The sequence below is a fragment of the Pseudopodoces humilis genome, chromosome 3, assembly GCF_049639895.1.
Source record: "Pseudopodoces humilis isolate 2021_Gansu_Grassland_sample_001 chromosome 3, ASM4963989v1, whole genome shotgun sequence".
Classification (NCBI taxonomy): Eukaryota; Metazoa; Chordata; class Aves; order Passeriformes; family Paridae; genus Pseudopodoces; species Pseudopodoces humilis.
In genome coordinates, this window is record NC_142202.1 from 69,452,119 (window position 1) to 69,468,612 (window position 16,494).

At 34.5% G+C, this 16,494-nt stretch overlaps 1 protein-coding gene across 8 annotated transcripts in view; it reads right to left on the reverse strand.

Moving 5' to 3' along the window:
* Nucleotides 1–16,494, reverse strand: part of ARMC2 (armadillo repeat containing 2) — a 67,905-nt gene that overhangs the window by 35,189 nt on the left and 16,222 nt on the right. For 7 of the 8 annotated variants that reach the window (XR_015772142.1, XM_014263373.2, XM_088052678.1 and 4 more), the window contains 5 exons: nt 12,383–12,453; nt 8,571–8,663; nt 5,593–5,768; nt 4,165–4,267; nt 1,443–1,663 (listed from right to left, as the gene is read on the reverse strand). Coding sequence is in view for 7 of the 8 variants with exons in the window: in XM_014263373.2 (XP_014118848.2) it covers nt 1,443–1,663; nt 4,165–4,267; nt 5,593–5,768; nt 8,571–8,663; nt 12,383–12,453 (664 nt within the window). In the remaining variant the exon portion in view is untranslated. The remainder of the gene's footprint in view (nt 1–1,442; nt 1,664–4,164; nt 4,268–5,592; nt 5,769–8,570; nt 8,664–12,382; nt 12,454–16,494) is intronic. The other variant, XM_088052680.1, reaches the window with a different exon arrangement.

Below are 16,494 nucleotides of genomic sequence, written 5' to 3' on the forward strand. Positions count from 1 at the left end.
GAAGGAAGTAGTGCATGTGGATTTGTTGAAGGAACTGATATAAGAAAGTCACAAAGGAATTCCATAGAAGTAGGAATCACTACTTTTCTCACAAGAGGAAGAAAGCCAAAATATCTGTACTACTATAGAAGAGAACACAAACAAATGAAAGAGCAATCTCAGTAAGAGCTGTCAGTGACAGCTCCACAAAACACTCAAGAACTCCTTAGAAACAGCCAGTCTATTCAAACAGTACAAAGCAGTTCTGCTACACTTCAATTTGTACTGAAAAGAGTAGAGATATGAGAGATTTTTTAAAGAAAGCATAAACTATAACGTTTTCCTTTCACACATTTGCAAATTAAACCCTTGATTAAAAAAACCTTAATTTATCAACAGACAAATAATGGAAGAAAAACATTCCTGCAAAGTTGTGGGGAAGTTCAGACAGCTAGTCAAGACCCTGGAAATAAACAAATTCATTAATTTTATTACTAAGACTAAAAAAATCAGACAAAAATCACCAATAGTAATGTGATTATGAAATTTGTTTTCTCATATAATTTCAAGACGTATAAAATCCTGTGCTTATAAACTAGTAGAGAATTAAAGAAATCTGACCTAATAAGCTGACAAACCCAGTGCAAATGCTACCTCAGAAAATTGCCCAATGTCCTATGAAGTACCTGAAAGTTTACAATTCAACCATCTGCTAATCATTACATATTAACTTCCAAACAAATGCCAGGGATCTACCTGGCAAATCCTTGGTAAATACAATACCCATTCCCCAGTGTTTCTAAAATACATGGGTTTAAACAGTTTTAGGGCCAAGGATTAGTTTTCAGAGGCATCGCTTATCAAGGTGCTTTGTATGCAAAAACAGTTTTGAGCCTGCTGCCTTCAAAAGATTCAAAAGGTGTTCACTTCTGCAACTACTTTTTCCTTACATTGCAGTTCTTGAAAACCACTTTGTCAAAGAAACACAGCTATGTGTATTTCCCTACACATTTTTAAAATGCATTATTCTTGTAATAAAAAGCCATTATTCTTGCAATAAAAAGCTTTTTGTAATCTCCTAGAATACTGAAGAAACAGTTTGTATTTATTATTTCCGTTTCAAGAATTTAGATAGAGAACACATTTTTATCTGTTTACTACAGTATCCAGAACTTTGTCAGCACAATAAAGTAGTAATGAGAAACTGGTTTATTAGGTTCCTAAAACTATTTCTATTAACTTCAGAATTTCTAAAGCCTTTAAAATTGACTACTCACAAACATCTGTGGTAATTAAATTAGGTCCTGAACAACTTCATTAAACTTCTTAAAAATAAGTCTATTGAAATATAGGTACAACTCTACAACTCTGTCAGTAGCACACAGGGTTAGCTTATCTCCTCTAATTAAATTTTTCATTTGCCCTTGAAGTACATACTTTTAGAAATAAAGGTAAATTCTGACCTGGACTAATAAGTGGCCCAACTTGGAGAAATATGTGTCATGTTCTTTTATGTTATTAATCTGCTTCATTAATTCCAGAAACATTTCAACAGCTCCTTTGCTGACCATTTTATAACGGAGTTCTGCATTTTCAGACATGAATTTTATAGCTGCCATGCAATAGACGAGAGCTTCATTGTTTGTTTGTAGATCTTCGTCCCACAAAACCTGCAACAAGTAATCTAAAAGGAAAATCCTTATTCAGAAAGCCTAACATTAAAATTTATATTTGATATAGCCTGGTCATTAAAGAGATTAACAACTGGAAAACACCCTCGGATTGAACTGCTACATTTCTAATAAGTGGGCTAGAAAAATTGAATATTTGGACTGAAACCAATAAACAATTATTGATGAATAAGAGAATGGGCCTGACTTTTGTTCTCTTAGAATTCAAGAACCAGTGTAAGCTTTAAGCACATAGCAGGAATCATTGAAATCCTCAGCCAAGATTTGCAAAAGTGATTGTGTGTGGCCAGAATTTTGTTTACTAATTCCCACTACTTCCTTAAAAAGTCAAATGTCTTAAAGCATCTCAAATGGAGCACTAAAAAGCACAGGGGCCTAATTCAACTCTCACATTTGAAATCTGTTCATAGCCTTTTAAGATTTACTTTTTATGTAGGTAAAGTTGACATAAAAGTTTTGTTTTGTGCAATCACTGTCAGACATCTGAAATGCTAAAATTTACACTTAACACAAGCCCAATGTATCTTCTGTAGTCAAACTGAGACATTCTGAATTTAGTGTGGATATCTTAAACAAATGAGTAATCCTAACCAACTTCATACTTTTGAATTTCTAGTAACTGATTCAAAGAGATATTTATTTCTGCTTCCTATGTTCCATTCAGTTCCAGTTGAATAAAAACATTTTCCTGTATCATTTAACTAAAGAGATTTTTTTAAAAAAAATTTCTGTCTCAACTGAAGCTGAAAGTCTCTCCAAGTATATATGTACATGAAGTACACACACTCTAGGCTTTTGTTCAAACTCCCACCCTCACCAATTATATCAATTGGGTTGTAGCAATGTGAGAACTCAGTTTCATGTTCCTGCTCTGCTCAGTATCAAACAGAGTCTTGAAAAGCAAACTTGAAAAGCAGTTGTCTATTCTGGGATGAAGGATTAACTTATTTCTTCTAAAGGAGCTGCTTCAATGCACATAAATTATTCACAGGGACAGGAAAGGAAAAAGAAATTGAATCTATAACCCAGTGACTGCAACATGGATCTGGTAGTTGTGATGATAGGCCAGGGTCATGTCTTCTTCTGGGACAAGGTGGGTCCAAAACACAAAGAGTGAATAAACAAATAAAACTATGCCTACCAATGATCTTTCCTTCTCTAGTTTTCAAAATACAGAGAAAGAAGAGAAAGTGAAAGAAAAGTGAATGAGGATGGAAATGAGAGCAAAATGTGACTTGTTCAAATGCTGCGTATGATGCTGCTCTCTACAAAACTGTACTTTTCAGTATAAAAGTCTACCCAGCTGTTCTGTTTCCTGTGAGCCCTTTCCTTATCACTTGAAAGGCCTGTCTTTATTTCTGACAACAATTGTGTACTAAACTTTAGGAATATGAATATTCTCAACTATTTAGGCAAATATACACATATGCCTTAACCAATAACCATGCAATAACTGCTTGCAAGATCAAGGCCTACATTAATGAAACATACTCAGGTTTTAATGAAAGGAATTACAATCAATCAATCAATCAATCAATACTGACTATCACTCACACACTTTCATTTTCTTCATATTTCTCATATTTGCAAGGGGTGGAGGGGGGTGTGCATGACACAAACACTGTTACAAGCACTTAAAGCCATTGCTGACAGTTCTCCAAAACCATTGGCTCAATGTGCAGCAGCAGCTATAAAAAAAAAAATATACAAAGCCAATGACTATATTTGAAGATCCTGCCTGATGATGGCCAACACCAGAGTCAGCATTATTTCGTTTCTATAAAATTTGGTGTAGACACAGCTTGAATTCTATAGACAGTTTTGTTCCATAAATCTCAAGAAGGATCCACTGGAGTTTGAGAAGGTACAGAGAAAGACTTGTAAAACAACTGAATGACACAGTATCTGTTCAAAGAGCTAAGAGGCTGAGATGCCTCAGTCTTGAAAAGACAGAGATATGCGATAAGACTGCATTTTAAAAAATCCTGAAAGTGAAAGGTAAGCTGACTCTACAAACTCTTAAAAATCCTGCAAAACTGCGAGCAGGGGGATAAAGAAAAATACACAGATTTAAAACAGCACACAGAGAATTTCTGGAACTTGTTCTATGACATTGTAGAGGCAGACAGAATCAGAAAATCCAAAAAGGCAAATTAATGAACAAAAGACATATAACAGAGACTAAAAAGGGATTAGGCAGAGATGCACCATCCAATGTCCCTAATAGAACAGAATAGTTCTGGATGCTGGAGTTGTGCTGGGGAAACAGATCACAGAAAACACATAGGCTCCTGTGCTCCCCTTAAGCAGCATTCCCTGTTCCCATCACTACTTAGACAAAGAATACTGGGCTAGACCAACCATTAGTATGAGCCAAATTGGCAGGCAATTTTTACTCTGTGACTAAGTTAACTCTGAAAATGTTTTTTCAAAGGTGAACAACTTTAACTGTTGAATTTCAACATCTAACTTACAGACAAGAAAGAATACATACCCAATAATGTATCATTTTGAATGATGAAATAGTTTTTTTTGTTCCTACAAATTTTAAATGCTAGCTTGCAAACACTAAGAAGATTTTTTCCATCTACTTTCATCTGCAAAGAAATTAAAAGACATAAAATCACAACCAAATTCTGCAGGCAAAAATGCACCATAGCATTCTACAAGTTCAGACACCATGGAAAACTTGTATTTTCACAGAACTATTAAATTACAGCTGAAATCCTAACAATACATTTAAAAACTGAATATGTATACAGAATTAAAGGAAACTGAAATACCTGAAACTCAGTTATTTTAAACTCTATTTAGCAAACTGTGCCAGCTTTAAAATAATAGACTTTAACTTTCAATGTATTAATATGAACAGGTAGCATATCAGTAACTTACAGGCTTTTTTCTCCAATTCCCTTACAAAGAAATTCTGTATGGAAATCAATGGTTTGGCATCTACAGTCCTATCACAAAGACCTCCAGTACAACAGTACATGCCATAATGAAATTTACTCTCAGGTACCAGAAAACAAGATCTTATGATAAGAGATTGCAAAAGAGAAGTAAAGGTGGTAAAAATGCAGTGACATCTCTCTTCCTTTCCTCTGTATTTCAAGGGCAATTTCTTCTAGGTTCATGCTTTTTAAAAGATTACACAGAAAAATGTCTGTAAAGGAACCTTTTGTTTTAATAAGCACCATTTAACATCTCTGTGGTATCTAACTCTATCTTCTGAATAAATAACTTACACTACCTTATAGGAGAACATATGACTCCCTCAACACACACACACAAATCACTCAGATGTCTAGAACACAATGTTAGTGGGCATCCTTTCACCAGTGACTGTCCATACCTGCTTTGCAGAATGTGAACAAAGTTCTAAAGCACAAAATTTAATTGAGAGTTTTAACCTAAATACTTTTTTTTACTTTTAAATACTATTATTTACTTTTAACCTATATTCTTTTAACCAGAAATACTAAAGTGAAATATTATTTACATTTACTCATTTTCAAAAAAACCCCTTCCATTTTGGTATTTTCAGAATAAGGTCAAGATATTATTCAAAAACTAAGCTTCACTTCCATGTGTACATTTTATAATCATTGGGTTTTTTTAATCCCTGCATATGTATCCCAGTTTAGGACACTCTGTCTTTTCCATGCCTATACAATATTCCTGCCACAATACACCAGCTATGCTATTTTGTGTCCCTCCTTTCTCTCCAAGATGTAACTTCTCTGCAGAAAATAACTACAAGTGCTGATCTAGATGGATGGGAAACTAGTATCTCTGTGGTAGTAAACTGAACCTAGGAAAGGCTTAGACACAGTTTACTAGTATGAAATGAAAAATTAAATGCAAGTTGTAATTCTTGATTTTAAGCTTCACATTCTACCAAAGAGCATTTCAAAACACTTACAGCCAGAATAATCTTTGCCAGCTTCAGGGAAAGCGGATCTGAATCAATGTCTACAAGTTTATATAGTATCTTCAGAAGGACGTTTCTTCTTTTAAATCTTTTCCCAAGCATATTTCCTTCATCCAAGGTTTGATAGAGCTTGGTACAAGCTAGACAAAGGTGTTCTATATTGTCTTCTACTTGAAGGGTGTAGGAAGGGAAAGAAAAATAAAAAATAATTATCAGTGCCACTTTATCCAGAGCATCTCAATACATGAAGAACAAAATAAAGAACAGGTTGCACAACAACAAAAACTAAGACACTGAATAAATGTTTTTACATGATAACATAATCCTCAGAAATAATTTTATTCTGGTTTTTCACAAAAAGGAGACTCAAGCCAAGAAATCATTGAGCCAAAATAATACCTACAGCTAAAATGAAACTCACCTTTAGTGTTTAATAATCAGATTGATCAAATGTCTACCAGGAAACTGTGTCTCTGTAAACATTCTTTAAAGCACTCCACCAAACATTAGATGTGAAAAAGGGATAGTTATGGAGCATTTTTCTCCCCATATGTAACTTTAAACATCAAACCTTGCTGGGATTAAAAAAAAGTGAATGTAGAAACATGCTAGAACTCTTCAGTGTAGAGGTGCAAGATATATTTGAGTGGAATGTTGCCCTATTGGTAAAAAAGTGGTCTACTTCCTCACCCATATCTCAGACTCTGTTTAAAATACACAAAAATAAATCAGTAAATTATTACAAAAACTGCATCTCAACATAGTCTTGTCTATTTTTAAAACTGAACAGTGAGATTTTTTAGAAAATTTCATATATTTTCTTTTGTCCATAAGGTGACACAAAGTCCCACGTAAATCCACCTGATCTGGCAGTATAAACTTTGCATTTACTCAGGGTGTACTTCACAACTGAAACAGAGTCATATTCAAGGAAGCAAAGCACTTGTGATGACAGATGTATGGACAGGAAATTGCAACAAAAAATATATCTGAGGGCCCCAAACCTGTAGGCAGATTCAAGGACCAATCCCTAGGGCTGAGAAGTGCCTGGAAACTCTCAATTTGCACTCATCACACTCTAGGAACAGCAATGACTATTCCATTTCTACTCCCATCATCACAGAACATTTAACAAAATATAGCATGATTCTAAATACTCTTCTCCAGTAAGCAGTGAAACAGGAGTGGCAAGGAACCAAATCTGAAAAGTCTTACATGCCATTTCATCAAAATTAACAACAACGAAAATTATTCATCAGTCATCCCATGGGGCACTTTAAAGCTTAACCTCCTGAGTATTGGAATGTAACAAAATTAATTATTTGTTCCTCTACAAAAAGAGACTTTGGGGTTTTTTTTGTCATATTGCAAACAACTCAAACACATCATATTCAGAAGAATTTAGGCAATAAATAAGTACCAGGTTAACTTCAGATTTGATTTTGAATGGAAAGGTTTCTGCAAATATTTTTGCATGAGGAAGGTGAAGAAAATGCTTCTCTATTAATACCTGAAAAACTAAATGTGACCTAAGTTCGTGTGCAGCTGAAAGGTATGAAGCAAATAACTGCACATTAAATTTTAAAAAAAATTAAGTTACCAACAGATCCACTTAAAGCATTTCAATTATGGAATTCTAATAATAATTTTTATAAGAATCGTGCAGAAATAGTCTAAAGAAAGTAATGTATCACACAGTTGCAGGAGGCAATGATGCAATTCAGTTTCAATTCATGTTAATATTAAAGTAGTAGCAAAACTCAGGTTTTAAGGTTTTTTTAGTACTACACTCAGTCAACTGGTGAGAAAGTATCACTAGATAACGTCATCTATTATCAGAAAACTAAGCCAAAACTCATCAGGTTTTTAAAAACACCCCAATATGCTAACCAGATCAAGTAAAGACTGAGGAAAAGGGGCATAAAAACTGATCTTCCTAAGCTACATTCATGACAAGGGAAAGACATTATTAGATTTTACCTCTAAATTTTACTTTGCTTACAAATAAAGAACACCTCACCAGGCAAAACCATAACTCAGTGTCTGATATTTGACAATCTTGGCATTAAGCAAGGAAAATGTGAAATTACATAGCTGTTTTCAAATTTCCTGATCACTGTTTTCTATCCATCAGTGGGATGAGAATCCTGTCTTTTTTAAATGATTACATATATTGGGAATCACTTAGCACTGTACAGGTGTCTCATACTCATCATACTCATCAACATCTGCAAAACTATGCAAAAAAAGTTCTAATCCATACCATGCTATCACAAACACTGCTAAAGATCCTGTAAAACAGAACTACTTGTAAAAACAAATCTACTTTCTATATTCCCAACATTCAAATAAATACAATGTCTAGAGAAGGCAACTGAACAACTTTTTCAATGAAAAATGGATTCCAGAGTTTAATCTTTCAAGCTATACTTAATTTACTCAATTTTGCTTCAGTATTCTGAGTCATTACATAATTTTCTGGCACATCTAACATTTTAATCACAAATGGAAAATTTCAGTTAAGCTTTTCTTAGTTTTTTTAAATGAATTGAGACCTTCAATACAGTCTATGGTTAAAGCAGTGAATCTGTGCAGTACTTTATTTTAAAAATTATTATTAGCTCAACACTGACTCCTAAGATGGCAGAGCTATGTTGTCTAAAATAAGGCAATTTAATCAGACAAGATAAGATCTTTTCTAAACCAGTTTTGGGTTTTTTTCACACGATCACAAAATGGGCAAGGCTGGAAATGACCTCTGAAAGTCATCTGGTACAACCCCTGTGCTCAAGCAAGGCCACCTAAACTGCCCAGGCCAGTTTTACACTGTGAAGTCACTGAACATCTGAAAGCATAAAAGGTCACATACCCCAACTGTTGTTATTATTTTGTAGTAAACACAAACGAGTCCCATTCTTCCTGCAAGAAACAGTACAGAAAATACACCCTTTCAGAGCAGTGTTACCCACTTTTTTCTAGTTCATGCAGAATTGGTAGAATCTTTGTATGCCAAAAGAAATCTTCTTCTTCCCATCCATTTATTCTTGTTTCATCCTTTAAACCTTCAAAATACATTCAAAACAAAAGCACACATTCAGTGAAGATTTCACTTTCTACAATAATAAATAGCTACAAATACTTTATTCATTAGTCTGGAAAAAAAACTAAAAATGTCACGTTTTGCTATATTCTGGGTTATTCTATGAATTCAAGCTTTTTTCATTTACATGTTTTCAAAAATGAACATTTCAAACAAAACTAGATGGATAAGTGGTTTGATATGTAAAGCTGTACTGTAAAGCTTTTGTTTGTTGACATTAATGTTTCATTTGATCACTGAATTGGAAGGTAATGACTACTTAAACATCAAAGTGTCCTACTATTTTCCTGCTCCGTGTTCACAGGACAGCTTATTATTTGTTAAAAAAAGTGCATACTACAGACAATCCTGTAGGACTGTAGAATTTTATCTAGTACACATGCATGATATTACATGAAGCTTGATTAACTGACTGGTCAGTTAGGGAAAAGTCCTGTTAGTTATTACATCCTGTTAGCAATTCCAACTACTTCATGCAATTAGTTTTGTGAACTTCATGACTAAACTTTTATAAAATATATGTTTCTTTCCTATTCTTTATTGCATTCAGCAGTTTTTCACATGGCAACCTATGAAATGAATAGTAAACTATAGAGATGTGAAAGATATTTTGCCTCCAAAAAACATGTCATAAATCTTGAAGGCAACCAACTCCCACTGTTCTTGGCTGCCCTCAGCCAAATATCCCTTTGACTGAGAAAAAGCTACTCTTCACTATCAGAAACCTTGTCCACAAAGACAGTTTTTAAAAATATTTAAGTTTTTTATACTTGGCTTCAAAAAGAAAATACAAAAAAAAATGTATTACAGACATCAAGTCAAAATTCGGTAGACCTAAAAACCATCAAACTAGATTTTTTCTGCAAACAAGAGTGGGAGCATAGATCTGTTTTCAGATTGGGCAAGGAAGTTGGTGAACTTACGGTTTATTAAAAAATGGAATCCAGGATTCACTTTCATATAGATGCAGTATCACTGGGAATTATTCTGACTTTCTGAACATCCTTTACACCTCCACCTAGGACCTTTTGAAATGACAAAATTCTGGCCTTGACTATTGGGCCACTACAGGTGGAGAGCCAGAGTTTCTGTGAAACTCAAGATGTAAAGGATCTAATAGTTGCTTACAAGGTGCATGTGGGCACGCGTTTGGAGTTCAAGACTGGGTTAAGCTCTTTATCTTGCAGGCAAACAAACTTGTTACAAAGTCAGGGTCTGGGCTGTTGCATTGTTTTTGCTTTTTTAAATAGGGAAATAGAAGTCACACAACTCTGCTAAATAACATTTAGAAAGCTACTAAGGCTGGATTATACACATTTCTTTAAGTTACGAATTTGTCTGAAAATATCTCCTGTTGTTCATTACTAGCTCTTGCATTTAAAGGACAAGGTAAATTCTTAATACAAACATGAACGAACACAAAAATACTATAGTACCTGAGAACACCAATAATATGAGGTTTTCATCACAAGAACAGTACCTCAGACCTTAAAACAGTGACTGTCTACTGGCATTACTTAGAACAGTAAAACAATTAAAACCTTCCTATTTTAAAAGCTTGTTCTTTAGAAAATAATCCAGACTTTTTTTGGTCTATATTAACCGTCTACCTACATCTTACGCACAATTAATCTATCAAATGTATCTATATCAAATGATTATTAAAAAATGCTTCTATTTCATAACATTGTAAAACTATATTTTTATGTATCTATTATATATAACTACGTTATTAGCAAATATAATTATTATTCTTATTATTTTGCATACCATTTTTATGTTCTAGATCAAATCAGTTGACAATCTTATTTAAAATGATGAGTAGCCTAATTAACTAAACACTATGCAGTGTTTGCAATGAAGTGAAAATTCTGTTCTGGATAATGTAAAAGTACAGAACACTAGAATGAGAAACTAGAAATGAGAACACTAGAATAGTGTGCACTCTTCCTTCCAGCCACAAAACCCACACACTGACTGAATTATTTCTTTTATTTTCTATCTGTAGCTACATCTCTTAAACTGACAATGGGACTGACTTTTTAACTACATATACACAAGTTCATTAGGCAAGGAATAGAAAACATCAGGCATGCATTTGCAGAGAGCCAAACTTCTCACTTAAAAAAAACCAAAAACGAAGCCATTTAATTTTTAGTTCAGAATGAAAAGAACAGATGTTTTTGTACTACTCTGCCTCACTTGTCTCATATTCATCAGAAGAATACAGCAAACTGAAAGTCATAATGGCATAATTTTTTTTAAAAAAGTATCTCTTATACCTAAGTGAAAAAGAAGATAATCAGCTTTTACTAAACAGTATTAATCCTAACAATAAGAATGACCAGACAATACACGACTATAAAGAAAAGCAACATTACTAAATTGTATATGTCTCAGTCCTGGGAGATTTTTTAAGCTGCTGATGAAAAGTTAGGGTACTAGCTACATTTAAAATATTACAAAAGCTGTCCAGAACTTTCTAATAGAGTTGAACTACAATTCAACAGAAAAAATACTCAAGCAAAAGAATGCAGCAAGTTCAAGTTGGTTGTCTCAGTTTTTCATAGGTCTTAACTGCTGCTTTGCATTCTGGTCAAAAAAAAAAAATCACTAATCAGTCTACATTTATTGGTTGCTGTTTTTAGCATGTAAATACAAGAGCCTTAGCAACACTGAGCTTTCAAAAGCTGAGTACTGCCTGACTTATAATGTTTAGCCTTTTCACTGAATACTGAGTGGCCACGAATAGACCAATATTAAAACAGTCTACCTCCTCTCTAAAATGCCAAAGCATAAACACAATTCATATCAGAAAATAGAAATAATTTGTAAATGAATGCTCCACCCAGAATCCCATTCTAAAGGAGAAATTATGGAGAATTCCTAGTGCTATCCCACTCTTTACTGTGAGATTATAGATGAAGCTTGCACAAACTAAGGAAGCTACATAATGTTAAGAAAGTAGATATAAAAAGAAACAATCCTAAAAACACACTTTGTATTTTCAGTAACACCAATAAAATAGCACAAACAAATTCAAAGGCTTGTATGTATACTAACTTGCATGACACGGTAAATACTCTCTGCTCCTCATATGGAAATGAGAGCAGAGCACAGTACAACCTTTGCCAGAATCATCTGGAATCAAAGAATTTTTCAGTTCTAGAAAAATAGTAATAAAGCATAATAATAATAGTGCAGTAGAAACTTCAGGTCTCCATACCAGACTCTCAAATACGCACTTGTGATGTATGAAATGTGTCAGCTATGAGGAAATATTATTAAAATCTGTTATGGAAAATTAGAAAAATGCATCCCTACACAGCAATCTGAAATGTTTTTCTTCAGATAATAAAGGCTGGCATAATTTTATTAGTTTCTGAGCAACTATGAAAAATTACAAAAAGTGATAGGCAAATAAGGTATTCATGGATTGGCAAATTCTTAAGCCTAGATATGGGAAAAGCAAGATAGAAAATACCAACAGATTTTTAGAGTGAAGATCTCTTGAATATTGTTTCTCTTTACTAAGAACAGTAAGAAAACTCAATGTATCTAGGAAACCAAAAATACTGTTCAGTGAATAATGAAGAACAATATTGGCAAATCACAAGAATTAGATTATTTCTATCTGAGTGCATTTCACATTTTTTTAATGGAGATTGAAATTCCTTGTACCTGTTACTCTTCTCTTCCAGCCTGAAGTCCTTGGCTGTGATGACATTTTGCCAGGCTCTTTCATCTGGTTACTAAAAGATACAGTATGGACACAAAAAAGCATTATCAGAAAACTGTGTTCAAAAAGCTTTTTCTTTCACAAGCATTGAGTTGTTCATATTAATAAATAATTTGAAAATAATATGTTATTTTATTAAGTTAGTAAGTTAGCTGCTCATTAAAAGTTACATGTAAATACAACCTCCTCCCATATGTATTACAGAAAGCTCCTAAAGAAATACTGACATATTCACACCACAAGAGGTCACCATTATGGAATACAAAACCTAAAGCATTTCTGCTTGCTCAATAAACTGAAAGATGAACCAAACTAAATTCAGAAACAGACAATTTCTATTTTACCATCAGCTTCATTAAATGAATATAAAACTCATCTAGCTTAAAACTTTAATTTCATCCATTCACAAGGACAGTATTTTTTTTTCTGGATTAACACTTTTAAATCATTTAATAAGAAGACCATTCAATGAAACAAACACTTGAGTGTTTAAGTGTTTAAAAGTATATATTTAAGTATGTACTTTAAAGTATATATTAGAATTTCTGGGTCTGCCAGTGAACTACTGCTAACTGAATAGCAGTCACTACTTCTGTTAGTGTCGCCATTTCTATTGTTTTACAAAGTAATGCCATAATTTCTGCTGATTTTATGGTCAGTCTTTCTTTGGACAGAGGAAACTACTACATACATCTATAATAAATTTATTTATCAATTCTGTTTGCCTAGCTATACACTCAAGCAGCACTGATCTAAAAGAAATATACAAGATGTAGACACTTATCAAACTGGAATCTTTTCTCTTGTACTAAAGAGGAAAGTCTTAATCTATGTTTTCCATTCTCAATTTATGTTTAATTTAGCACCTTATTCCATTTGAAGTTGATGTACCAATACAACCTAATCTCCTGAACTCCCTTCTAAAGATGACAGTAGTGTGCTAGCAATGTTATTTCAATTTTTTTAACCAGGTAATTTACTTACTCTAAAGCTTAAAGCTAAACTGTTGTTTAAGTAGTTTGCTGGATTGGTGCCTAAATCCTGTCTGTCAGTCCAGACAGAAGATGTAAGTCATCCTATCAACAGATGGAGACAGAACAAAAGACAAAGCTCTTGCAAGAACAGTTCCCTACAAAAGGACTGGATAGCTCACTGTGATCAGTCAAAAATTTCCCAAGCAATCACATTACAGAGGAACAGTTGCCTCATTATGGCTAACAGAAAATAATGCTTTATTTTTACAGCATGAGGATTTAAGTGCTCCAAAATCTAAATGCTTATACAAAGTACCTTGAAATTATTTCAGCTCACATATAGCATTTCTTACCTCTGGGGAAGCAATACTTTATAAAGAAAAAAAAAGAAGTGCTTGCATCTCTAAAATTGTGACATCTCTTAAGATGGAAGGGGTTTAGAACTCACAGAGACAATTCAATGTATTGGCAGAAATAAAAATTTGATTCCATTTCTGTCAATACTTTGTCCTACAAACTTTAAAAGTTTCAGAAATATTTCTACAACTTTCAGCCATCCCTGAAATCAAGGCTAGAACTTGAAAGAACACTGGATAAGCAAGAGAGCTACTTCAGTCACCTTATACTAAACATAGCTGTATTCAGAAATCAGTACCTTCAGAATTGTGCGTAGGCATGCTGATACTACATGCCTGTATGAATAGGGATGTTTGAATTTGCTCTCCTCAGAAAAAAGTTTTATAAGTATATCCTGTCTGTGCTTCTTCCATGAAAATGTAAATCCAAGATGAATCCAAGAAACTCAACAAAGACAATCCTATGAGTTTTGTTGGAAGCAAAAGCAAATTAATACAAAAAGCCACTGAAGGAAAGGATGAGTTAACTTACCACGTAGAAACACCACACGCGTGAGATGCAGAGTTAGACCACATCAATTGTGCACAAAAAAAAGTTGGGTTGGAATCTATTGCTTTTTAAACATCAGTATCAACCAGTTCAGAGACTTAAATTATCAGGAAAGCAAATTATTCTATGAATACCAGCAGTACAACCATCTATGCTTTTGGGAAATACCCTTGTAAGTCACGCAAACGTCCATTATTTTCAGAAAATTAATACACTGAATACCTATGTAAATGAGAATAGCTGGTGGGCAGGCTTATCTTTAGGGAATATGTACAATTTAGGAATTCTGTGAGAGATTATAAAACCCCTTTATGTATCTTTACCACTCTGCCAACTTCATTTTAGTTACACAGACTTTTGGTTTGTTATCTTTACATTTTCATTTAGGACTGAAACTTAAATAGAAGTATCTTATTAAGAACAATGCAGTTAAAATATAATTGACCTATTCTAAAAAATAAGTCACCTACTATTGAAGGGAACTGGCTTGTCAAGAGAGTGGTTGCCTTGGAAACGAAGTCAATTGGCAGAAATCTGTTCGTCTGATAAGGGGCTCATCAAGAAATCAACTGACAGAGGCTCTGATGATTTACAGAAGAAAAAGAACTTGGCAACTGGATCATTTCTATACTTCTCATGTAAAAGAAATCATAGTAGCCTCAATGCAGAACACTGCTTTCTTGGATGTACCCATAGTGTGAGGACTTTGAAAAGGAAAGTGACCCAACACTAGAGTAGTGTGGTATGGTGGGTTGACCTTGGACAGGCATCGGGTGCCCAAGCACACCATTCTTTTCACTCCGCTCCTCAGCAGGACCAAGAGTAGAAACAAGATAGAGAAAAACCCATGGATCAAGACAAAAACAGTTTAATAAAGCAAAAGCAAAGGCCACTTGCAGAACCAAAGAAACATAAAATATTTATGCTCAACTTCCCACCAATAGGCAATGTCCAGCCATTTCCAAGAAAGCAGAGCTTGAGTATGCATAGTGATTGCTCTGGAGGACAAACCTCATAATAATAAATGCCTCCTCACTTGCTTTGTCTTAGTTTTCACTGCTGATCAGACATCATACATTATGGAATCCCTTTGGTCAGTCTTGTCCAGCTGTACTGGTTATGTCCCTTCAAAAGACCTAGCCCACCCCAAGCCTACTGGTGACAGGCTTATGCTGGAGAGACAGCACTGATGCTGTGCAGTGCTGCTCAGCAGTAGCCAAAATGCTGGTGTGTTTTCAACAACACCCTTTAGCTACCAATGCAAAGCACAGAACTGTGAGGGCTGCTCCAGGGAAAATAACTCAGTCAGACCCAATACGTGTTCAGTATTTTCCCGTGGTGGAAGAATAGATAATTAAGTGAAAGCTGCATTTATTAAGAAATTCTGCATGTTTAGACATTTACTTGCTTGTTCTTGCCATGAGCCTCTTGTTAATAGTAAATCTGCAAACTCTCAGCCTTGCATGGTATTCCAGGGAAAACCACATTTTTACAAACTATATCCCAGAGGCAAAGAATTGAACTAGCAGTCTCCAAAGAAGCTGCACACAACAGCAAGGGTTGAATCACAAAAGTGAAAGTAAGATCCCAATGGAGGAACAGTGCTTGGGCTCCTTTCTCATACTGCACCTTAAACATGGAGAATCTGGCTATCTCTTTACCTGCCAAACAGAGTCTGGCAACGGGCCTGGACTTTGTCTCACACTGTCCCACAGATTTAGACCCTTAGCATCACCCCTGCTACAGATTTGGCCCAAGAAAGGTGTTATTTTCCTTGACAAACACCTGGGCACAGGGCACAGATAAGCAGAGGTAGGGACATTCCCAGACACAACCTTACGTGTGGGTATTAAAAATAGGGAGGTAATTAAAGATAGTTTCATTGAATTAACATAACCTATGACGCTGCAGATAGCCACCAAGCCAGAGACTTACCCCTTAATTTAAATTTTATTAATTATTAGTAGAGATGTATTGCTGGTACCCCTGAGTACTTAGTTACCAGTTAAGAAGACACATGGCCTAATACTAACAAGTTAATGCTTCTCTACAGAATTGTATCTATCAAGTACCGGTGGTCAGCAAGGTAGAAAAGCTCAACTAGAACAAAAAGAGGACATGACCATCTTTTCTGAATTGTCCGACTTCAAGGCATTCCCTCTTTACATTACCCT